Source organism: Volvox carteri, assembly GCF_000143455.1.
Source record: "Volvox carteri f. nagariensis unplaced genomic scaffold VOLCAscaffold_73, whole genome shotgun sequence".
NCBI classification, from domain to species: domain Eukaryota; kingdom Viridiplantae; phylum Chlorophyta; class Chlorophyceae; order Chlamydomonadales; family Volvocaceae; genus Volvox; species Volvox carteri.
The window spans coordinates 625,920-648,959 of NW_003307616.1; the positions used below are offsets into that span (position 1 = coordinate 625,920).

General features: G+C 57.4%; 6 protein-coding genes across 6 annotated transcripts; 3 read left to right on the forward strand and 3 right to left on the reverse strand.

The window, feature by feature from the left end:
* Positions 1-383: 383 nt before the first annotated feature.
* VOLCADRAFT_98563 (uncharacterized protein) lies at positions 384-2,787 on the reverse strand (the record flags this gene model as incomplete). Its single annotated transcript, XM_002957434.1, has 5 exons — positions 384-396; positions 796-1,309; positions 1,503-1,737; positions 1,960-2,051; positions 2,484-2,787. 5 exons carry the CDS (start codon positions 2,785-2,787, stop codon positions 384-386), a joined length of 1,158 nt encoding a protein of 385 aa, XP_002957480.1.
* A 1,213-nt stretch (positions 2,788-4,000) lies between these two features.
* Positions 4,001-7,543, reverse strand: VOLCADRAFT_98564 (uncharacterized protein; the record flags this gene model as incomplete). Its single annotated transcript, XM_002957435.1, has 7 exons — positions 4,001-4,327; positions 4,571-4,703; positions 5,258-5,510; positions 5,757-5,964; positions 6,503-6,512; positions 6,608-6,938; positions 7,387-7,543. 7 exons carry the CDS (start codon positions 7,541-7,543, stop codon positions 4,001-4,003), a joined length of 1,419 nt encoding a protein of 472 aa, XP_002957481.1.
* A 1,263-nt stretch (positions 7,544-8,806) lies between these two features.
* VOLCADRAFT_98565 (uncharacterized protein) lies at positions 8,807-13,532 on the forward strand (the record flags this gene model as incomplete). Its single annotated transcript, XM_002957393.1, has 9 exons — positions 8,807-8,911; positions 9,419-9,511; positions 9,881-10,188; positions 10,508-10,654; positions 10,880-11,093; positions 11,475-11,579; positions 11,907-12,085; positions 12,286-12,609; positions 13,457-13,532. 9 exons carry the CDS (start codon positions 8,807-8,809, stop codon positions 13,530-13,532), a joined length of 1,551 nt encoding a protein of 516 aa, XP_002957439.1.
* A 227-nt stretch (positions 13,533-13,759) lies between these two features.
* VOLCADRAFT_98566 (uncharacterized protein) lies at positions 13,760-16,564 on the reverse strand (the record flags this gene model as incomplete). Its single annotated transcript, XM_002957436.1, has 3 exons — positions 13,760-13,804; positions 14,104-14,508; positions 16,325-16,564. 3 exons carry the CDS (start codon positions 16,562-16,564, stop codon positions 13,760-13,762), a joined length of 690 nt encoding a protein of 229 aa, XP_002957482.1.
* A 248-nt stretch (positions 16,565-16,812) lies between these two features.
* Positions 16,813-18,950, forward strand: VOLCADRAFT_98567 (uncharacterized protein; the record flags this gene model as incomplete). The annotated part of the gene is made up of 6 exons (XM_002957394.1): positions 16,813-17,219; positions 17,747-17,855; positions 18,042-18,150; positions 18,309-18,532; positions 18,594-18,645; positions 18,781-18,950. 6 exons carry the CDS (start codon positions 16,813-16,815, stop codon positions 18,948-18,950), a joined length of 1,071 nt encoding a protein of 356 aa, XP_002957440.1.
* A 3,038-nt stretch (positions 18,951-21,988) lies between these two features.
* VOLCADRAFT_98568 (uncharacterized protein) lies at positions 21,989-22,449 on the forward strand (the record flags this gene model as incomplete). The annotated part of the gene is made up of 2 exons (XM_002957395.1): positions 21,989-22,294; positions 22,378-22,449. Coding segments are annotated over 2 exons (378 nt in total), but the record flags the coding sequence as incomplete, so codon positions are not given.
* Between the last annotated feature and the right edge of the window lie 591 nt (positions 22,450-23,040).

Here is a 23,040-nt window from a genome sequence, read left to right on the forward strand (position 1 = left end):
TTTGTACGACGAACTGTACGGCCCATGGGACGTGCAACGCGTGAAGAGGGGCAAGCGAATGACGTATAAAGCGGCGAGAAGGCTCCAAAGCGAATCCATCAGCCCTACCCAGCCAATGGATCGCCACCCGCAATCCCTCGCCCCTTCGGCGAGACCCGGGTTCAGCTCCAAACCCCTGTTTTGCCCCCCCGTGCCGCGGACAACCCACAACCAGCAATCCGCGCCTCTTTGGAGACCGTCTGTCCGTCAGTCTGTATGCATTTATGTATCCCACAGCCCCTTCTCTCCTCCCTCTTCCCTCTCCCCGTCCGCTTCCTGAGAGGTCCTACACCCCCATCGGAAGCCCCAAATCCTACTTTGCTTTGCTTTGATTAGCCCGTCCGTCAGTCCGTGAGCCTAATCAGGCAACCAACGGGTGGGCCGGGTGGCAGCATGGACCCCTTTTCGAAGGTCTCCTGGTGCCATTCCACGCCCGCTGCCAACGACACTCAATTCACCTAGACCGCGCAACCCCCCGACCACCGCCTTGGACGCCACCAGCGCTGCCGCATCTCAACACGCGACGTTATGCACTGCCACCGCTATACCATAGCCATCGCCATCTTCCGCCCTCTTCCTCGCAATCGCGTTAATCTGTCCCCAGCCTCCTGCCACGTGTCGTGCTGTGTTTTCCCTGCGCGTTCTCCATCACCGCCCCTCTCCCCACGCTGGGCCACGCTGGTAGCGGTCCTTTTCCTTGCGACCCAGTTGCACTGTGGCCTTCCCTCCCGCCCTTCTCACGTGGACCCCACTCACCCCACCTCCGAGTCCGACCCATCCCCGGGGCCTCGCCCCCGCCGCATCAGAAACAGCTGCAATCGGTGCAGCCCGAACAGCGCCAAGTTTAGCGGGTCAAGGTACACCCCAAGCGCCGCAAACACGTGTTCGTCCGAGTGTACGGCATATGCGTGCCTGCCATACAGCAGCATCAGTACGTCCACCACGGCGTACATGGAGAATGCTGCCGCGGCAGCGGCGGCGCCGCCAGCGGCGTGGCCGACCCAACTGCAGCGGCGAAGGCCGCTGCCGCTGGCGGAGCCGGCGACAACAGCCTCCAGCGCAGCGCCGCCGGCCCAGCCCAGTACGACACCCGCGCAGCACCAGGCAATCCCCGACCCGGCCGTCAAGTCGGCCATACGGCCTAGGAGCTGAGCGCATGCAGCCACACACGCCAGCGCCAGTGCCGCCAGCGCGACAGCCTGTACGACAATACACGTGCCCAGCGCCGCTGTGGCGGTGGCCACCACCAGCACCTGACCGGCGGAAAAGACTGCAACGGCAGCGGGGGGATACGGGACGACAACATGCCGTACGGTCAACGAAAAACACGTACAGCAGAGCGACGTCAGCACAAGCAGCACTGACGCTCGCACGCCAGTAGGGCCGCGGGGGCCTGAGCAGAGTGGGTCAGGCATGCATGAAAGCAGTCCGTCAGCCCGCCTGTCGTACCCGTACCCACGCACCCGCGAACGCCAGGAGGCTACGCGGGTGGGGCCTCCGCAGCCTCTCCGACAGCGCCATCAGCAGCAGTGTACCTAGCGCCAGCACCAATGTGAGGTGCAGCACCCAGGGCTGGTTCAGTAGCATGCGCCGTGACACCTCGGGGGGGGCCACCAGCACTGCCAGACCCCCGCCCGCGGCGGCGCCCAGCGACAGCGCCAGCAGTGCAAACACATTTCTCAGGAAGAGGTTCCGGAGCTGCAGGGGGCGCAGCGGCGGGGAAGAGGACGTAGAGGGTGGGAGGTTTGGGCAACGGGGCTAAGCAAGGCGGGGTTCCGGTGGGGGGAGAGCTTACCCGGGGCTGTGTCAGTACGGGATATGTGTGTATTGACAGGCAAACCCTAGGTATCATAGGTAACACCCGTCTCATATGGATGTCTCATATGGATGGCCCCCAGTTTCACAAAATGATTGCCGTACCTGCACATGGGTCCCTGTCGCGGTGTTGATTCGCTGCCAGGCGGTGGAGGTGTGGGGGTTGGGGAGCTGAAGGGGTGAGTCGCGGTACGAACCTGCAGCCGGGACGGGGCCGCAGGGTGGTACGGCCGCAGGACGAGATAAGAGGCGGAGGAGGAAGCGAAGGACAGGTAGGTGCAAGGGGAGGAGGAGAGAAAAGCAAGAGCAGGTAGCCAGCCGCGGCAGGTGGTGGGGGAGGGACGCACGCAGTGTCTTCAATATGGGCCAGGTGGTCGCACAGGATTTAATGGACATCTGGACCTCCACACGCACCCAGCACACACTTCGCACCATAACATGAAGGCGGCGGCATGCCACGCTAGGGTAATGGGTTGGTTAGGTGGTTGGGGAAGGTAGTTAGCTAGCCAGGTAGCTAGGCGGATAGGGATCCATCTGGGCTTGGTAGGCAGGCAGATGGGCAGCCGTGTTCCAGTCCTGGTGGAAACCGCTGACCTCCCGGCGGTCAAGGCAGCGGGTCCTTGACTCACGAGGGGAGAGGGCGGGCATAGGCGTGTAGTAACCCGTGATGAGCTGCTCCTGCATGCCGTTGTGTTCGTACAAGCCGTACAAGCCGTACCCACGAGAGCTGAAGAACATCTGCGAGGATTGCTGCGATGGAGCCTGCGCCAGTGCCGCAGCCTGAGGCGCGGGGCCAACGCAGGCGAACTGCGGCGCCGCGGGCGGCCCAGCTGACCCACGGGTCGCTCGGGTCGACCGACTTGCGCCCGCCTCAGTCGTCGCGGCGTCCGGGCTGGGCGGTTCGGCGGCTTGCAGCTCGTGAAAAAGTGCCATTGCGTATGCGGATAGCTGCTGTGGCTGCGATTGGCCCGTTGTGTAGGGCTGCGAAGTTGCCGTCGTGCAGGGAACTGCTGACCTGGACGGCTGAGCATCTTCGCTGCGAGAATCAACACAAGCTTGATTATCATGATTATTATTATGGTTTTCTTGTTGTAGAGAACCAGCCTCCACTTCGGTGTCAGCTGCTGCGGAGCCACCGGCGGCGGCAGCCGCGATAGAAGTGGTCAGCAGCGGCCCCGAATAGAGCGCGAAAGGGGAGAGGGATGAGGGCCGCATCCTCTTAGCACTGTTATAATATAGCTAGGCGTCTTTGCCCCGGTGGTTGCTGCCCCGCCCTTTATTGTTTCAAAACTCTTTCGTTCATCCGGCGCTAAGACTACACAGCGTATCCCATGAGGATTCGCAAGACTTCAGGCTAGTCAAACCTGCAAGCGACTGTCTTTGTTTGTAATCATATCCTTCATGCTGATGAACGCAACATTTGCGACGCCTTACGGCAGGCAAACAAGCTGTCGGCACAGGCCCAATCCAACGGAACGAATATGAAGGGAGCTTGCATGCGAAGCGGTCCAAGTCTTGTTATTTCGGCGCGCCGCGGCGCTACGGTCCTCTGCACAGGGGCACAGGGCATGTAGGTTACACTCGAATGAGCCACAGAGTACACCGAAATATCTCCTGAAAAGCTCCCGCCTCCCTTTTCGCCTGTCTGCGTGCCTACATTCCGATCAGCCCGCTTAGCCTCTTCAATATTCTAGCCTCTGTCTGAAAGGACTGCCAGGATTCCGGCACCGGAACACGGCGCGCAGTAATAATGTCGGAGGGCAACTGGGTCTCGCCTTCCTGCATCGCCGAAATTTGCAACTCGCTACTCGCGTTTTTCTTTCCGCAGCTGCTTTTTCGCAGTCTGGCACAACCGCACCCACTGCAATGTGGCTCCTCGCATCGGCACATTAGAACGTTGGTGCCGCAAACCTCCAGCGCTCCTCCTCTTCCTCCTCTTATCACCTACCTAATAGTAGTAGCGCGATTAGGAAAGCCACCATCATACTCGTACCTCCGCATATGGCCTTGGTTGAATCTCCTTTTCTGCAGCCACTCCCGACCAGAACCCCACCTCCGAAAACCACACGCGCACTCTCTAATGACATCGTAGCTGACAAAACAAATTAACCCAACGGCCGCCTCAACCTGGCTGCCTGCCAGCCGTCTACTCAGCGCACATGTCGACCTCCTGCGCTTTTGCATCCACCCCCTCCTCAATTTGCTGGTGGTCCTCCCCCTCCGGCTGCGGCGCCAGCGCTGTGGCCACCCGCGCCGGCAGATCATAGCCCTGCTCCGGATCCAGTACCATGGCCGTGATGGCGCCATGCCTGGGGTCGTACTCGAACCGTACCTGCTCGTCCGGCATCTTGGAGGCTGTGGCACACATCCAGTCCAGTGCCGCATCCCCAAATCTGATCAGCTGGAAAGCGTCGAAGGGGAAGCCCTGGTCTCGGGCCAGAGCGGGTAGCCGGGTCACTGGTAGGCGCTCCACCTGCCCGGATTGGGGACCGCGCGCACACGCGCGCGTGTGCATGTGTGTGTGAGGAGGTGGGGTGGGGGGAAAGCATCATACGATCTGCGGTTAACGAGTGTGAGGCAGTGAGGTCCGTGATGACATCACCATCACCATCACCATCGCTGGGGTCGCCAGCCAAATCATCGCCTGGAATCAACACTGCCCACCGCTCACTAACTGCCAGCACCCCTACCCCACTCCCTACCGCCTCCGACTCACTTTTTGCAGGATGCCGCTGCGGTCCCTGCCGCCCGCCACCAGCGTGGGCACTCCCGCCAAATAGGACTGCACCCACCATCGCGCGTACTTGTCCCGGTACAGCCGCTCCTTGGCCCGGTCGTTCTGGGGCAGCCTGCATGCATGCAGGTGGTAGCCAGGCAGGCGGGCGGGTTTGATGTTTTCTTTCCATCTAAATAAATCTCCGAAGACAAGAAGTTTGCCTTAATATCCTAAAACTCAAGAGAATAAGAACAGATTCCAAAACGCAATTGGGCCCCAAACCGAGCCAAGCCACAGCTGACGGCTGGAGGAAGGGGGAGCTAAGTAAGTCCAATCAAGAGCAGTGAGCAGAGCCGAGTAAGCTAGAGGTCCGAGGCCCGGAGGGACACATAGTCGTGTCAATAGGCCCAGGGGACACAGTAGGAGGTCGGAGCGTTTCTCCTGTCCCGCAAGGATATAGGAGCTGTATGCAAAGAGTGGAAAGGAGGGCAAGGGGGCGACACCACGGATGGAAACCCAAATCGCCAACCTAGGCCTTTAGGTACCGCGGGAGAAGAGCTGTTAACTCGCTTACATAAAGTGGAGCGAAGCGAAGGGTGTGGGGGAGAAAGCTGCCAGGCACAACCTGCAGCGCATTCGGATGCGGCCTGGGATTATCAGGGTCTGGCATGAGCCCGGCAAACCTACACGTAAGTCTTGAGCTCCACGTATCCCACGAACTCGGCCCCCGGATCGTTCAGCTCCTCGGGGGGCGTCTCCCAGGCGTCTGTCTCAGCCGCCATCAGGATCAGGTGCCGCCCCAACCGAATCTGGGACGATAAACAGATAACACATAACGGATACACAACCGGCGCCAACTGAATCAGAATCCACAAATGATTCGCATTGTCGTTCTTAGCATCCGAAAGGGCCACCGGTGCGTTGCCATTTGGCCTAGAAGCTGGTAAGAGGCCAAAGCAGAGGCCAGGGATGGCACAAAAGGCCCGGGCACAGACGTGTTCGTGGTGGTACGGAGCGGCGGGGAGGAAAGCGGCGGGGCTGGGTGGGAAGCCGCAAGAGTGCTTCACACCAAAAAAGAGCCCATGGCACAGTCAAATGCAGTCAGTACAATCAGGGGGCCGCGAGACCTCCAACTATGTCTTGTGTCACCTGCTCATGTTCGATTGTAGGGCAGAGCTCTCCGTACCATTTACCGCACTCGCCTGAACCATGAGAGCGAACTCCCCAGTGGTGTCCACGGGGTCGGATGGTCTCGCGCCTGTGCACAGCGCCTCGAACTTGTATCTACACGCTTGCGGGGTTGGTAAGCCGCAGTCGGAACCACGGAGGTGAGCCGTCCCGCCGCGGGGCAAGGAGGCGAGGGAAGGATTCAGGTACAAGCAGCGCGGGGTCAACTGCCGACGTCCACAGCGAGAGGGGGGTAAGGGAGGGCAGCGAGGGGCGAGAGGGGCCCCTGGGGGGCCAACTGGGCCTGGACAGAGCCAGCAGATAGGTAAGAGGGACAGACACGAGCAGCTAGGTAGCCTAGGCAGACACGGGAAAGCCCTGGACGCTGTGGTTTGCTGTAGTGGGATGATAGGCGGCCGGGCTAACCACCACTGCCAGCAGTAACAGCACCGGGCCGCTTCTGGGGGCATGAGAGATAGAGAGATAGATGGGTCCGTGTGGGTTGGTGGAAATGGAGCACCGAGGCAGGGTGGGGCACCAGGCCGGGCCTCGAAACGAGCCCGGCTGCAGCTGCTGTAGCGGCGACGGCATCAACTTGGCTTATCAACAGGGTTTTGGGTTGCCTGCAGCGCCCCTTGCTTCTCCAGGTGCTGAAGGGGCAATGCGGAGGCCTCTGCATATGTTTTATGCGGGAGGTGCTGAGGGCCTCTACGTTGCCGACCGGTGGGTGCTGGCCCCCGTTGTTGGTGCTCCACCAGGCCTTACCGGCATCCATCTGTGACATGGGGGGCAGGGAGAGCTGTCGCCCTCCTTTCCACCCCACGTGTTATCAACCGTGTTCCCGCCCCCACGCCCATTCTCCGGGCCTACCCGTAATACGTGAACCGATCCTGGTCCGGATTCTGGCGCTGCTCCTGCATCTTGACGATCTCCAAGAAGAGAGTGGTGCCGTGCCATACTGCATCAATAACCCACGGGTCGTTCTGTTGCAGCGGCGTCATGAGCAACTTGTTCAGGTTGTTCCGGAACGTTACAACTGTGGGGCGTTCCATGGGCAGGCAAGCAACCTTGGCGCCGTAAAGGATAAAATCCACGGGCACAGCGTCGTCCGAGTCTTGTTTTCGAATAAATGCGTCGGGATAGCCCTCGTTCAAGTTCACATGTCGGAGGGATTCCGGGTCCGGCACCATCGTCCGCAAGCCTGCAGGCGGGAGGAGTCAGACCGCACCACATACCAACCGGTAAGCGAGCGCAAAAGGAGGTCCAGACACACACATTCACAAGTGTGCATGTGCGCCGGCAAATAGCAGCAGCAGCAATAGCAAAAGCAAGCAGCAGCAGGAGCAGGTTTGGCGTTCCCCGGATGCAAGACTTCCGCGACCCCTATCAATGATAGCAGGACGGGTACAACCCGGTTTAAGCCCCGCCCACCCCTTCAATACGGGCGCCATCTCTGTCCACACCACTTGGGTGCGCCACCAGCACCTCAGCAATGTGCAAAACCCCATGCGGCCTGACGTCTAGCTTAAGGCCAACTCTGTTTAACGGAACCCGCTACAAACCCCGCGCGCTCTGACTGTAGGCTGTGGGCTTAGTTTGCGACTTCAATGCGGACGTAGCGGCGCACATACTACACGGCTACGACCCACCACTTGGATCCCCATAGCTGTACAAGCCGCCCTGGGAGGCGCTGCTTCGCGTCCAGCAGAATACGTGGTTGGGTCGGCTGATGGAGACGTTTCGGTGTGAGCCATGAAGTTTGTCCTCTACACACCAGGTCCTGACGGAGAAAGCCCTTTCCCCCATCGTCAACTGTTCTTTAGCAAGTGATCGAGTTTGTGACAGACCTAACGCATTTATGAGGCTCCATGTTGTCACGGGTCTGGCCTGTCGTCACAGGTAATGAGACTGGGCAACTTTGGTTGTGGCTTGACGCGCTATATCAACATTCGACAGGCAACACCATTGAAATGCGCTAGAGCTGCTTCCATTACAGGACTTCGGGCCTTGGCTTCAGAGAACTCCAGGCAAACCCGACCGTACAAGTACATTCATGGAATAAGCAATTCCCTTTTGCAATCAGGTTTGCTCTGACAATCTCTCACCACTTCTTACAAGCAGGTGCCCTTACTTATGTGGTTTGCTTTGGACTTCGTTCGACTCTCCTGCGCTAAACTGCGGGATCACTTGCGGCTAAGTGCGGTATACTGAACAGCTATTATCATAAGGCCAGAAAGTAGTAGAGTAGACTTGTGAACGGCAAGTGTTGCCTTCCTGTCTCATCTATCTAGCTTCCGTTATGGATCAACTGTTCGTTACGGAAGGAAAGCGCAAATACGCCAAATTTGAGCATAGGACATTATGAACAAGCATACACTAGTCTGCAGGCAATACGAAGGCTTATTTTCTTGCGACCTGCTAAAAGTTTGCATCCCAGCTGGCTTTCGCTTTGTTACATTTATTTTACCTTAAGTAAGAGAAAACTTATGTTTTTGCACCATGATGCTGCCCTGGAAGTGATTTCATAAACTTCGCGCTGGACCCTTCCTTCAGTTGCAAACAGGCCCTGCGCATAGTCTAGCGGATTCAGTGCTCTTTTTATTCGTACCATCTTTACGGACTGGACTTTGAGGCATCTGACACCTGAAGTAAATGCAGGCAGCGGCTCTCTTGCCTCACCCGGCTTGTACCTGCCATGGGAAGCTGATGCAGGGACGACGTCAGGGGACCTTCCCCACCCACGGCCCTCGGCGGTATATCCCCGCCTTTGCCTCAACCCTCCCCGGATCACGGACTAGCAGCGGCAGCAGATCTGCAGCATCTCTCACCTCTGCGACTTCGCCGTCCACAGCACGACCAGCCTTCACACATCCTCTGGCCACCTACCTAGCTGCTGCCCCCGCGGCCCAGACAAGCATCTCAGACTCAGCTTCCAGCAGCATCCTTCTTCCTCTTAACCGGCACTCCAGGTGCTGCAGCAGCAGCCACAATAACGCGCAGAGATGTAGCCTGCTGGTCGCCTGCGCCTCGCCGTCCTCCTCTTCTGGTTCCCAATGGGTCCCCAATCCCATGGAGCTCGTGCGACGTGAGGCCGGGCTGCAAAGCAACAAATTGCATCCCGACCTTCGGGAACGAGTGGAGGCGGCCGTTGAGCAGCTGGGCGGGCGAGTTACGGTGGGTGAATGGGTTTGCGGGCGAACGGCGGGTTGGGTGCCCGCCGGTTGGTCGTCTAATTGGCTGCCTGGTAAGACCGTCCAGACGGCCGTTACCTCCAGTTACCCCTGGTCCCGCCAAAAGTAGAGACAGTGACAATCCAAATCCCGCTCCGCAACCGCCGCAACGGAGTTCCTCATGGTTGAGCTGCGCAGTTGGGTGAGACAGGAAGCCAGTCTTATCTCCGGTGACTGTTGCAGCTTGCAGCACTTACCTTGTACCATCTTGCTACAGGTAACGACCGCCACCACAAGTATGTGGCTAGCAATTGATTGTTTGTACTCTTTGTACACAGAATTCCCCATAAAGTTCCCCACCATGCACCAATGCCCGTAATCACAGACCGGGGGCCTTTGCCTGCTGGGCGGCTATCCCCGAGCTCGTACAGACATTATGTTTATCTTTGTTGCTGCCTGTGGTTCTCCTTCGCTTGCCGTAACCCATTCGTTCCACTTGCAACTCCGGCAGGTGGGTGACGTGGCGGCGCGTGCGGGAGTTAAGTTGGCGGATGCGGACGAGGCGCTCAAGGCGTTGGCATACGACACGCAGGCGTCACTCAAGGTAGTGTCTATCTTTAAGGGAGGTTATTGGTTGGCCTCTGAATCGGTAGTGGGTGGAGCTTTTGGAGCGGGCAAAACCATGCCGCGTGCTCACGGCAACAGCAGTCAGCCGGGTGGAGGGCGAAGGGACGAACATTGGGTGGGTGGCTTCAGAGTCTTAACGGTGTACGATCCGTGTGGTGTTGGCCCTGATGCTGGCGCTGCAGCTCCTGTGGCCGCATCCGTGCCTGCAAGCTGTAATCACTTAATCCAGCATTTGTCGTGGAGCCCTGCCCTGGCCCCTAAGTGTTCTGTTGCAGCATGCCGCCACCGAATTCGGCCATTGACCCTCAGCACACCCGAACTTGCCGGGGAACCCCTGCGGATATAGGTATCGTCCGAGGGCGCGGTAGTGTACGGATTCGCACCCGACTTCCAAAGCCGGCTCCGGAACCGCTCAGTGCTCATCGCCGCTGCGCCGCTGCTGCGCCGCACCGTAGGCGTGCTGTCATACCTTGTGCGCGTCGCCTTCGGTACGGCACTCATAGCGTCGGTCGCACTTGTGTGGCTGGCGATTGCTGTGCTGCTCAGTAGTCGCAACGACGACAGGGACAACCGCCGCCGCGGTGGTGGCGGCGGCGTCACGTTTTTCATGGACCCGGTAGACCTGTTCCTGTACTGGGATCCGTACTATGAAAGGTGCGGTGCGGCGTGTCAAGCTCGGAGATTGTGAGCGGTGAACAGCGCTGCCAAAGACGCCAAGGGCAAAGCTATTCTTTTCTTCTTGTTGTCATACGCTTAAAATTGGTGCCACTCCTGGAGCAGGGTATCGCGCACTGGCGCTGGCATCCGGATTTAGACCCTGTGGGGCACAGTCTGTCCTGGTTTCGGGCACATGCCAAGCTGCCTCCTGCTGCTTCGGGGTCCGGCGGGCAGGCTGGGTAGGTAGCTAATTGGCTGCGAACAGAAATGCTGTGGCGCTAAATCCCGGCCTGGTTCGCGCCTATTAACCCAGCAGGAAGCGTGCCGCTCGCTCTGCTGAGTTAAGAACGGGAGGTATGAACTTCATGGAGGCGGTTTTCTCGTTCGTGTTCGGAGACGGAGACCCGAACGAGAGCTACGAAGAGCGGCGCTGGCAGGAGCTGGGTGCCATGATTCGGAAAAAGTGAGGGGGAAAGGGGTGTGGGGTTTGGGGGCTATGGAAGAGCCAGCCAAGAGGAGGATGGGCTTCCAGCCATGCACGTGAGAAGGCTGTGGGAACCCCTAGGGAGGTCCGTCGACCCATTCAGGGGGGAAGCGTGATGCACCTTATTGCTGTCTGTTGAGCGGTGCCGCCAGTTTCATTCGCCTACCGCACCTCCCGGTTCCAAAACTCTGTCGCTCCGTGCAGGGGTGGGGTGCTGACGGCGGAGGAGATGGCGCCTTTCCTGGAGCCGCCGGCACCGGCGCCTGTCCCGCCCGCATACAGCAAAGAGCCGTACATACCGTACCCGGACGAGAGCTTTGTGCTGCCCGCGCTGATCAAGTTTGGCGGCGAGGCGGAGGTGGACGAGCAGGGCCACATTCTGTATTGCTTTCCTGCACTGCAGAGGACCGGGGTGCAGGTGGGTTAGGAGCCGAGGGTGTCGGGAAATCTGTTGTTGTTGTTGGCGGTGGTGGGCCGGAACATGCCACGGTGTGTGTATGTGTGTGTTAGACCTCGGTTGCGTTACCCAGAGAGGTGTAACGAGGGTATGTGGGTCTCGTCCTGGACGGAATAAGCATGTGCAGCCTGCGCCAAGGGCCACCAAGCCAGGGAATGCTTTGAATGGGTTATGTAGGCCATATGTAGGTCAGCGTGCGAGGGAGGTATTGCTGTTAAGGATCAATGGCTGGTGCTGAAACATGCATAACAATAGGCGCAAGGCCCGTCATGGCGGCTCTCTACCACCATGCAAACCGCAGGGCCATAACCCAGCTGTGATTCCCCCCACGTCTATCCGCAGCAGCAGCAGCAGAAGCGGTGGCGGCTGCGCAATCGTACCGAGTCCACCTCCTGGAACGTGCCCCTGGAGCGGACCTGGGAGCTCACCGCTGCCACTCCCGGCCAGGTGTGAGTGTCAGTTGGGCCGTTAGGACTTCGGAGCAGCAGAAAGGACGGGGCTGGCTGATTGGATCCCCCATCGAACCCCTGCTGTTAAGGAGTGATGCCACTCAGTTGACTCATTGTCGGCCCTCCTGAGCTCGGCAGCCCATGGCGCACTTCCCCCCCCCTTGTCATCGAGCCCTGACTCGGAGGGATATACCCGTGCACCTAACCGACACGATCGAATGAGTGCAAATCCCGTTGCTGGTGGAGCAATACCCTGTCTCTCTCGCCACTCATAACCCCCATGCACACATCCGCTCACGGCTCATGATCTGCATTTCCCCTGCAGATTGCCGGAGTGGTGACACTTGGCCTGTTCAACCTGCTGGGGGTGGGTCTGCTGTCAGGGTTGCTTGCAGACCCCCGTGGTCCCGCGCTCCTAGCCATGCAGGGCCTGGGATTTGTGGTGGCACTCATGGGGCCCTTGAAGCTGTATGCAGGGACCTTCTTCGCCATACCCGCTGTCAGGTGCGACTACAGTGCGGCGGACGCTGTCGGTTAGAAATGTTTAGGATGCCGGATTGGTGTGATCGTTCTGGGTTTCTTAGCCATTGCAGCCGCCCCCGCCTCCGCTGCCTAAGCCCTCTCCCTTACCCTCCTCTTTTCCCCCGGGCCCATGCACGGTGTTTCCTAACCGGCCCGCTTTCCAACCCCTTTCCCCCTCGCAGGTGGGTTCTCAATCAGATCCGCAATCAGGAGATAGAAGCCAGAAATGAGACACGGGAGGCCGCCATTGATGTGCTCAACGAAGCCGAGTCAGCAGCGTCCTCTGCACCCGCAGCCGCAGTGAGTGACAAGGTGGCCGCCGCTAGGCGCAAGGCACTGGCCGAGGGGCGGTCTGGGCCGCAGCTGGTGCGTGATGAGGAGATTATCTTTGACAGCGGGGGGGAGGCAGGCAGGCAGCTGGATGCAATGGAGAGGGACGACTGGGACCAGCGGCTGGCGCAGCGGGAGCAGGGGTTGGAGCGGGAGCGCTGGGGCCAGGGGCGGTGGTGAGGCGCCTGGGGGTTGGGGAGGGGAAGGGGCTGCGACACCGTCCAGCACATGTCTGTCCTAGCCCATGACCCCGCACACTGGTGGCCTCGGCTGCTGTCACATGACGGAAGGTGAGGGAAAGGTGGGGCCAGCTGGTGGCTACATCCAAATGGAGGGCTGGGGACGCTGTTGAAGAAGCCCCATGGCTCATATACATTTTTTCAAATTATCCTACATCTGTGTACGTATGTGTCTGATTACCGGAGATGCTACGGAGCAGAGAAAGCATGCGCGGGTACAACATGTAGCATGTGGTGTTGCATAATTCGCCTGAGCTTGTTGATTATGCGGATCTGGCGGCTTTATTAGGTGTGGCTGTGATACCCCTGGAGGGCGCTCCTCTTGTTCCCTGCTGCTGTGCCAGCCTTGTGCTGCCCATTACATTACTTGTATGATAGAGCGGCAGTGTTGTAGGCGCTTGGGGGCTTCCATGGTTAGCTGTTTTCTCTTCGCTAGTTCGTGCCTTCTTGAGTCCTGGATTAATGTAATTCCGTTCCTAATTAGGCATGCATGCTTGTCTCGAACCACCGGTGCCGGGGAAGGAGTGCTGTTCCTAGGCCTGCGAGGCAGGGACTGCTTAAAGAGTATGTTGTCGTCATATGATATGTGCACAATCATTGAATATATATAATGTTGGAGCGAGCCTGTACAGCACTCCGTGAAGAAGCTAATCAGCAGGTCCTGCTCCTCAAAGTAGGCCTTGCTGACCTCCTTCACCTTGGCGGGGGTGAGTGCTTGGACCCTGTACCAGCCCACGGGGCCGTCCTCTAGCTACTTGAGCACGCCCTGATTGTCCGCCTGCAGCCAGTCCTCGAGCTGTCGTCCCTGGGGTGGAGGAACTTGGTGGGCTACTTATCAGGCCCCATATGGCCAGCTATGAGAAGGTGACCGGGAAGTGCACGTGCAGGATATATCTTGCTGCAGTTGCCAAGCAGAAAGCCCCTTAAGTGCTAACCAACCAATAAATATGACTGGGCTCTCGCACATGAAACATACCAAGCATGGACAAGCACTCACAAAATGCCAAGCTGCAGGAACAACGATTGTGCTGGACAATAAGATCTCACCTCACATTTAATGCCTCAGAAGGCCATGGTGTTTCGAATTTCATTGGACAGAAGCGATGGCTTGTCCACCACAGCTGTCATCATTCTGTGATAGAGACAGGAACATAGTGATGTGAGCCATTAAGCAGAGAGGAGATACCACACTCGCTGCAAAGGAGGGATTTTGCCCTCGAAACTGAGGCGCCCCCCCAATGCCGCAAGCACAGATAGGTGTACCATGCATGCCGGCACAGCTAGAGTGTGTGCCCTTTCCTCGATCCTTGGCTGAGACCCTACATCCGTCCCCACAGACTGCATTCTGAGCATGCGGCGCCTTCCCTTCCCCGGATGAACTCACCCACAGTGCCTCTGATGCCCAGTGTAACTAATGTCTCATTCGCCTACCTTGAAATGCACGGGGAAGGCACCCTTGATGACCTCATAGGCATGCACAAAGCGGCACTCCTGTGGGCATGACTGCTCCAGCTCGATGGTGATGCATTTCCTCACCGCGTCGACTTCCGCCTCCAACATCTCCAGGCTGCTCGAGTGCACGTGCAAATTTTGGCGGGTCAGCACATTATCGGCCTCCGTTGCCACCTGCGCCAGCTTCATGTGCATGCCTGCCGCGACCTGCTGCAGCCCGCTGTCCCGCGCTTCGGCCAGCTTAGCGAAATAGTCGCTGGACGTCGTGCGGAACTCCTGGTTGCCGCAGGCGTGCAGGAGGATTTGCGTGGCGAGGTTGCGCAGGCGTGGCTGCCAGGCAATCGCCTCCCGCTTCTCCAGATCCGATACACGCGAAGAGAGATTCTGGAGTATTTCCAGAAACGTGCCAACAGGTTCAGTGACGGCCTGGCTCCCGACGAGGCGCGTCTCCGAATTTTCAACAGGGGCTTTTCAACAGGGGTTTTTTGGAAATGGGGGAGGGGCAAGGTTACCTAATAAATGTAAAGTACAGGATGCTTTGGTTTGGGCTTGTCCAGGATTTATCTAACTGACAGTCTTCTAAACTACGTGCAATATGTAGACTTCTAGCTGTTTTAATACCTTTTAATTTAGCCTCATGATCCATTTCCCTCCTCTAGTCAAATTGTCCAGTAGCCGCCGCAAATAATATTTGGCGATATACCTTAGCGACTATCAATGAAAAGGCCAAATAAAAGATAAATATAATCGTGCTTTGGAGGTTATAAAGAAAGGCCAGATTCTAAGTAATACGGTGATGGGATGCAGCTGCATGCCAGATTTTTTTGCTGCCTCGGACAACCCTTGCTTGACCTGCTCCTTGAGCAATTTACGGCCAGCTACTCACAACTAAACCACCTCTGCTGCCACTTTCACCGTACTTGCCAGACATGGTTGCTACTTTATATTATTGATAGAAAAACAGCTTTTCGGTGTAAGTAGGGGCTGTACGAATGGCTCGTCCTCCCCTTCGTGCCTTCCTGGCGACCCCAGCCTGGGCCTCGTCTATGCCTGGTTCAGAGCGAAATTTCCGGAACACACACCGCGGATAGTGCATTTCGTGACAACCTAGCGTGCCGCGTAGGATGTATGTCGTGTGTGGCTCGTGTCCTGTGTGTTTAAGTTTTGGGTTATTTCGGATCTGTTTTGTGTAAAGTCGCGTCTTGACTTCTGTTTTCGTCGGGTTGATGTGTGTTGCGCGTCGTCCGTGTACCTTCGAGTTTCCGTCCTTGGGTTATTGTGTCATCAACCGAATTTGCTTTTTCTGTGTCTTAGGCTTTTGGTTTGCGTACTCTTTGTGGATGTTTTGGGCACGTCCGTTTGGTTGTATACCGGTTCATTTAGACCGGCAGGTATAGGTGTCGTGCGCCATATTTAGGCCGGTATCCACCGTCACGATAGGCAGCGCAATCCTTTCTGGCTCTCCCTCCCATTCCCCCACGTTCGCCATCGAATTCGTCTCCGCCGCCCGCATGCAGAGATGCATCCGCCAAGCCAGCGCCCGCCCACCACCACCCTTGATGCCTCCCTGCACATCGGAGGAGCTGGTTCCGGATGCCTGGATGCACGTGGCCCCCGAGTTCCGTGGGATGGGGAACTGCTAGACGTGATGAGGAACTGCTAGACGTGATGGGGAACTGCTAGACATGATGGGGAACTGCTAGACGTGATCGAGGTGCGGACACACAAGCGGACGTGCGGCAAGGTCGTGCCCATCATGGTCCTTGGCGCGCCGGTGCTCAACGATGAGAGTGAAGTCGACTGGAAGATCATTGTCGTCGGCACCGACCACGAGCTGGCGGTGGATGTCGGTGATATTGCTGGCCTCGAATGACATTTTCCAAGGGGGCTTGGTCAAATCCGGAGGTGGCTGCGCAATCATAAGGCACCTGATGGCAACCTAAACCAACCTGCCCCCAACTCATACGGCATGCACGGGTTGCTGGTGGACAGTGCTGACATGTGTTCTGATATCATCGGGGAGGCCCATTCGGCTTACACCAATTGCGGTCGTGGTCGAACTCCGAGTCAGAGTCATTTACACGAGCGTCGAGGTCTAGGCCGAAGCCAAAGTCACAGTCAAGCCCTAAAAACGAAACCACGGCATATTCGCGCCTGAATATCACCCTTCTGTCACAGCCATTAGTTTGATTTCACACACTACCAAATACGTTCCCTTGGTACTCTTGAACTGCTTTGCTTTCAGATTCCTCAGCGTCACGAAGTTCTCTGCCATCCGCTGGATGATCATCAGGTCCGGGTTCTGTTCGTACACATCAAAGTCGCTGGCGCCAACATTCCCAACCACGCCAATTGCCGTTGCAGCAAACCCCGTGTCAGGAGCGCCCACGATTGTGATCGAAGCCACGTACGACCACCCTAGGAAGTAGCTCTGCGCCATTTTTAAAAGTTTTTCCATATTCTAGATTACATTTTTGCTGCAGGCGCGATTATTATACCGGCCCCTACATGACTCTTATTGGACCTGTTGTTGGATCTCAAACGAACGGCTGCTGCCGCCAGCAGATCACCATGGACCGTCGCGTCAGGGACAAAGCGGTGCTCCCCCACACCCCGTATTACGTTATAACATTCACGGAACTCGTTCAACAAGTCATGTGTGTATCGCTTCTGGCTGCGATCTATAACATGGCCGCCGCCACCGCTGCTGCCACTAGTGAGGACAGGGTAGCACATGCACATTGGTACATGAGCCTTGACATCCCTGAGCTCCAGGCGCAACAGGGATGGGTGCACACACTCCACACACCTCACGGTGTGCTCCACACGGCGCACTTTGCACAGCTACCGCTGGTGTGCGGTGGCCGGCAGCATGCACACGAGCATCTCCGCTACTTCACAGCCAACTCAGGCTTTGACACGAGCCAACACTTTGAGCCCCCCATCAGCAAACTGAGCCATCTGACCATCATGTTCAGGGACCACATGGCCCACCCACTGCATGAGATGGGAGACCACACGCTGAGGCTCGAGATCATCACTGCACGAGATGTTGTTCCGGCGCCGCTGCTGCCACAGCAGGTCACAGGCATGAAGTCGAGTCCTGCCGAACTTGTGGACTCGCCCAGGGAGCTCACGGCGGAAGATACCGTGATTCCAGGCTCGCGCGGTTATTCCTTACGTCCCTTTCCCCCAGCCCGCCAAGCACCAACCACCCAAAGAGTGCAAACTCACCTTGAGGCTGCCCATCTCAGTCAGCATCTGACTGCTGACTGAGCAGACACTCTTCGAGGCTAAAGGCGCCCCCTGATGGTCAGGTTCTCCCCGGGAGCCGACCAGACCGTCCAGCTGGTCCAAGAAGATGATGGAGGGGGGGCTGGCTCGGCCCGGGCAAAAAGTGCCGCGAGGGCCTGTGTGTGAGGATTAAGCAAGAGTTGGGAGGGGATTGGGGCTCCACAACACCAATACAAGGACACGCGGGACTGTGAGATGCATCATCCGCTAACTGGAGAGGATGTGAGAGCGGGGGCCATGACGTGCAGGGAGCAGGGTCGAACGGACACGGACGTGTCAGTCAGTCACCTCTGCACCACGTACTTGCTGACCATCTCCCCCGCTTCAGCCGCCAGAAATTTAAGACGGGCTTCAGAGGCCACTGCGCGGGCCAGCAATGTTTTACTGCACCCGGGGGACCCGTACAGCAGCATGCTGCGGGGGGCCTGCACACCAATGTGAGCCATGGCACTGCGGGCAGCCAAATGGTGCATGAGTCAGATCTGCACCCCAGGTCCGCTGGGCGAGCGTGGCATCTACGTCCGCTCCTTGCCATACCTGATACGGTCATGCAGACTTCAGTGTGAATACGACTCATATTCACACTGAAGTGTGTGGGCACACTGACCGCCACCTCCACACAGTCATTGTTACCGACGCCCCTGCCGCCAGTGCTCATGCACACACTGTCAGCGCCCCAGAAGGACTTCCTGGGCATCGACTTCACGCCGCCCAGCATGTTCACCATCCGTGGTGATGCTGTCACTGTCGGCAACCATGAGCCCGTGCAATTGCTACGTGCCCTAGGGATGCTGACTGCCGACAGCGCTGTCTGTGTCATGAGCACCATGGCCTACCTCTATGATCAGCCTGCATCGACAATGGTGGCTTCAACCGGTACGTCAGCACAGAGCATGCCGCATCCAACCGGCTCGTCTTCAAGTGTGATAGGCTCCTCGTGGGGACGGCATACAAGGTGCACCTACTCACGCTGATGCTCTCATCCTACAACCTGGGCCTCACTGCACCCATCATGGACATCGCGACCAACATCTTGCTCAAATCCTGCAAGAGTGGTGGCAGGTCGGCCGACGCCATCACCCCAGCACTGCATGAGCAGCATGGGGCTGCCTGGGTGGGTGGAAATCTGGCGGGGCAACCTCTACATCGAGCCGCGCGCAATCATCTCGGCGCAGGGCAGCGCACGCCCCCAGGACCTCAAGCAGGCGACACGCGTGGCGCTCTACAGTGAGTACAGCTGAACACATGCGGGCGCCGGCCTCACACGCAATCCGTACACCTTCATCATCGTCCGCACCGGCGCCATCATGTACGAGCTATCCAAGCCCATCCTGTACACGCACCACAACACACTGGGAGCAGCGTGGCAGTACGTGTTTGCAGCCGGCGGGCAGGACAGCGTGAGATGCCCCATGGCTGGTGTCACAGTCAGCGAGGTGGCGGCGGTGGTAGCTGTGCTGGCCTGGGACACGACCACGCCCATCAGCATCTTCAACGCGCCTCTCATCACGATCAACATGTGGAACTACTAGCAGTGCAAGTGCGACAGAATGTGGCTCTCCGCGACAGAACGTGGCTACCCATCATGCGCGGTGTGGCAGATTTCATAGTGTTCGCCTCAAGGCGGGTGACAACGCCCAGCAAGCAGTACTTCACACTTAAGAATGTATGCAGCCCGTCCAGGCAGCAGGGCACTTCTTAACACGCTCACGAACTACCCATGCATGCTGGCGCTGCACTATGCCATTGAGGCATCGTATCTGCTGAACACCGAAGTCAGGGGCACATGGAACATTGTTTGCTCGGGGTTGCATGTCCCAGAGATCCCATCCACTGGCATCCCCAAGTTTGGTGACGCCGAGCCGAGGATGAGCTCTTCCTCCATCACCGAGCCACTGCTCATCCTCACACCATACCAAAATTCGCTTTTTTTGAGGTGAACCCCGCACTCGACGTCAGTAGCGGTGCCAACGCAGTCCTGGACTACTAATGTGCACGCACATCAGCGCCGGACCACCTGAATAGCCTCGTGCCATGCGCACTCATCCTACCACAAGTCGCACAGTCGCTGCCCATCAATGTTGCTGCACGCTGCATCGGTGAATATGAGTGCTCATGCGGTTTCTAAACCTCTACACTGTCCAGGCCCATTTGGCAACCTGAGTCGTCATGTAGCCTACACTATGAACGACGTGACCATGAGCGCCATGCTGCTGCTCATGATCCTGTGTGGCCTGGCGGGCTTCAGGACCCAGGGGGTTGTCACGGGCTCCCAGTACTCTTACGAATGTTCCTCGTCTGCAAGAACACAGGCGCACGCATGCCGCTGAGCTGGCAGCGTATCAACGTGACCGGCTTTGACTAATCACCCTAACGAACTATCCAGAGCGGTTTACACACTCAGCTACGCCAGCTATTTCACGGGCGCGAACACCATCATCGATAGCTGGCCGTCGCCGCAATAGCCATAGGAGTGGAAGCACACGCAATGAGCCAGAGTGTTGCCACGCCGCTGGTCATGCCCACTGCCGCGGCGCTCCTCACACGGTTCCGGGTCGATAAGTACACACATCTCGTGGTGGAGCCCCATCGTCTGGAATCTTGTGCGGCGGTACAAAGCCAGCGTTGAATGAAAGTGCACCCGTGCAGCATGTGTGAAGGAGGTCATGCAGTGTAGCAGCCCACAGCGTACCACATGACCCACTGGAGCATGACCATGTTCGATGCTAGGGTGCACACCACAGTTGCGTGGACACAGTGTGTGGCTGCCGTCGAGCACGTCGTGGTCGCGAGATCACACGCCTGCACGAGCATGGTGTCAAAACTATCCGTACATCTGTGTGTACGTATGTATCTGATTACTGCAGATGCAAATCATGCGGAGCGGACGAAGCCAGGTGGTGGAAGGTTGAATTGCATGGGTACGACATGTAGGCGTGTGGCAAGCGATTAGCCTGAGCTTGTTGATTATGCGGATCTGGCGGCTTTACAAGGTGTGGCAGTGATACCCCTGGAGGGCGCTCCTCTTGTTCCCTGCTGCTGTGCCAGCCTTGTGCTGCCCACTACATTACTTGTATGATAGAGCGGTAGTGTTGTAGGCGCTTGGGGGCTTCCATGGTTACCTGTTTTCTCTTCGCTAGTTCGTGCCTTCTTGAGTCCTGGATTAATGTAATTCCGTTCCTAATTAGGCTCGCACGCTGGTCTCGAACCACCGGTGCCGGTTCCTAGGCCTGTGAGGCAGGGGTCTTGCCGCGCTGCACTGCTAGGAGGGCACTTTTGCATCTTTGGTTATCCCTATGCTCGGGTGGGGAGGGCTGGGCTTCAGGTGTTTTAGGTACTGTGCGGGATCAGCTGGCGTAGGTTGTGCCTAGATGCCGCGGGCGAGTGTAGGAAAATTGAGTGTTAATTCTGAACGATTATGTGATGTTTGGTGCCACTGACATTGGCAATGACTCCTCTTTATGTACGAATTCCTTGAAAGGATGTGATTTGATTTTGGCGCCTTTGGGAGGCAAGAACGGGTCCGTTAACGACGTCGCCATGCGGTTGTACGCGGAGAGGGCCCGCCAGCATTGACCATCGCCGGTTGCAAAAGCCCACAACGCAGCGGCGTTTCGAATAGCAGCCATGGTTAGCACATAACTACTGAACGTTTCAGTTGCCTTCGCGCCGGCGTCGCCTGCGCCGGCGGGCATAATAGTGCGAGGTAGGGAAGTGCAAGCTGCACACAGAGATACACATTTTCGTCTGTCTTTTCAAAGAAGAGGGCCCCGCACCGTGGGACCACCGCAGATCTTCGCGAAGGATTATGGTTGCGTCCGCTAGACAGACGGTTTTCCGGTTAACTCATAGCCAAGGACTGGCTTGAAATGCATTGCAAGTCAACGGTGCAACGCATTCCATACGGACGCCAAAGAAGCCTGTCAAGGACCGTCCGAGGGTGTGCTACCAGTGGGTGACAAGGTTGACCTAGCGCGCAGTGGGGGATTGACGTAGAAGGGCGAAGGTGTGAAGCTAACATGGCTACATGCGTCGCTGGTGCATCACAGTGAATCGACGCCCACCCTGCACATACGCGGCCGGAAATAGGAACGGACTGGCTGATGCAGTTCACACACTGCGATGGTTAGAACTACCACAGATCCAATGGAAATGAGGTCACTCTTGTAGGAAAAACAGCTGCAGTTGTGTCGCTGTGTACGAAGGTTAAGAGTGTCCAGTGTTGTTCCTTTCGGATACAACGATGCCTGTCCTCCGTCAGCTTGTAATGACTCCTGTGTTGGAGGTATCCTGGTTAAACAAGTGTGAACGTGCATACGTTGCTTCATGATAGAATCCTTAGCAAGGCGGGCGGTGTTTGTCGTCCAATAATAAGGAAAAGCCCGAGCTCCAGTTTCGTTCAACGATTTTCCCTTGCTTCCGGCTTCAGCTTCAGTCAGACTTCCAAAGCACCGTTTCAGGATTGGTTTGTACATTCCGTACCGCGTCGGTCGCAGACGATATCTTTTGGACCCTGAACAATCCTGTATTTTTTAAGTTAGGATGCATGAGTTGAATTAGTGTGCCTCAAATGGCATCTCTCACTGTACATAGGGTGGGAGTGGGCCTCCTCGAGCGTCTGGACGTTCCCTTGAAACTAGCTGCACCCTTGATGAGCAAAAATACCGATCAAATTAGCTCTGAAAGTCCTCTTGAGCCCATGACTAGCGCAACGCCTAGCACAACGTCAGAACCGGAGCAGCCTGAGCTCCTGGAGTTGGTTTGCTCTCCGCCCGCCGTGTCCAGCGTGGAGAGCCACTCCGCGACCTTCTCGTGGACGTCGCTTGGGAAGGTCCCAGTAGGATTTGTGGCAGCCTACACCATAGAGCTACAGCAAGTGAGGAGCCGTGACCGACGCAGCTGCCTCCGAGCTGCCCGTTGCACCTGTAATGGCTTAACACACAAATGCCCCTGTTGCAGCTGGACAGCCCTGACAGCATTAGCAGCACGAACTGGCTTTCCGTCTACAGGGGCGAGGGGCTTTCCTGCAAGGTTGGTTGGTGATTGCTCCCGCTTAAACACGATCTTGCAGAAAGCTTTCTTACGAACGAGCGCTGAAGGATTCGCCTATGATTCGGACAGGTTGATGACCTGAAATCTGGTCATTACTACGCGGCCCGGCTGGTCGGCAGCGTTGAGAATGCACAGCTAACTGAGGAAGCATCGGATACCGTGGGTGTGGAGATCCGTGTCCGGAATGCTGAGCATGTTTTCTTTCAAACACCAGCTACTGTGCCTTCGGCCATTCAGCCTCCGTCACTTTCGCAGCGGGCCCGGAACGCCCTTAAGGTCAGCAGCAACACGTGGTAGATTCCGTCACTTTTCCTTGGATTTTGAATGAATATGTGTATTTTTTGCTGCAGCTAAAATGGAACGTTCCAGAGGACTCTGGAGGGCCCTTCGAGCTCACATACGTGCTGGAAGTCAGCCCTGCGCCGTTGGGGATGGAGGATCAGCGTGCCCCCATGGTATGTTTGCATTCCCCCATGTGGTGTATGGTACAGCCTGGTTGGGCGACCGACGAGTCAGGAGGGTTGGAACTTCCAACAAGCAGCGCCACAGCATCCATGACGCAGACACAAC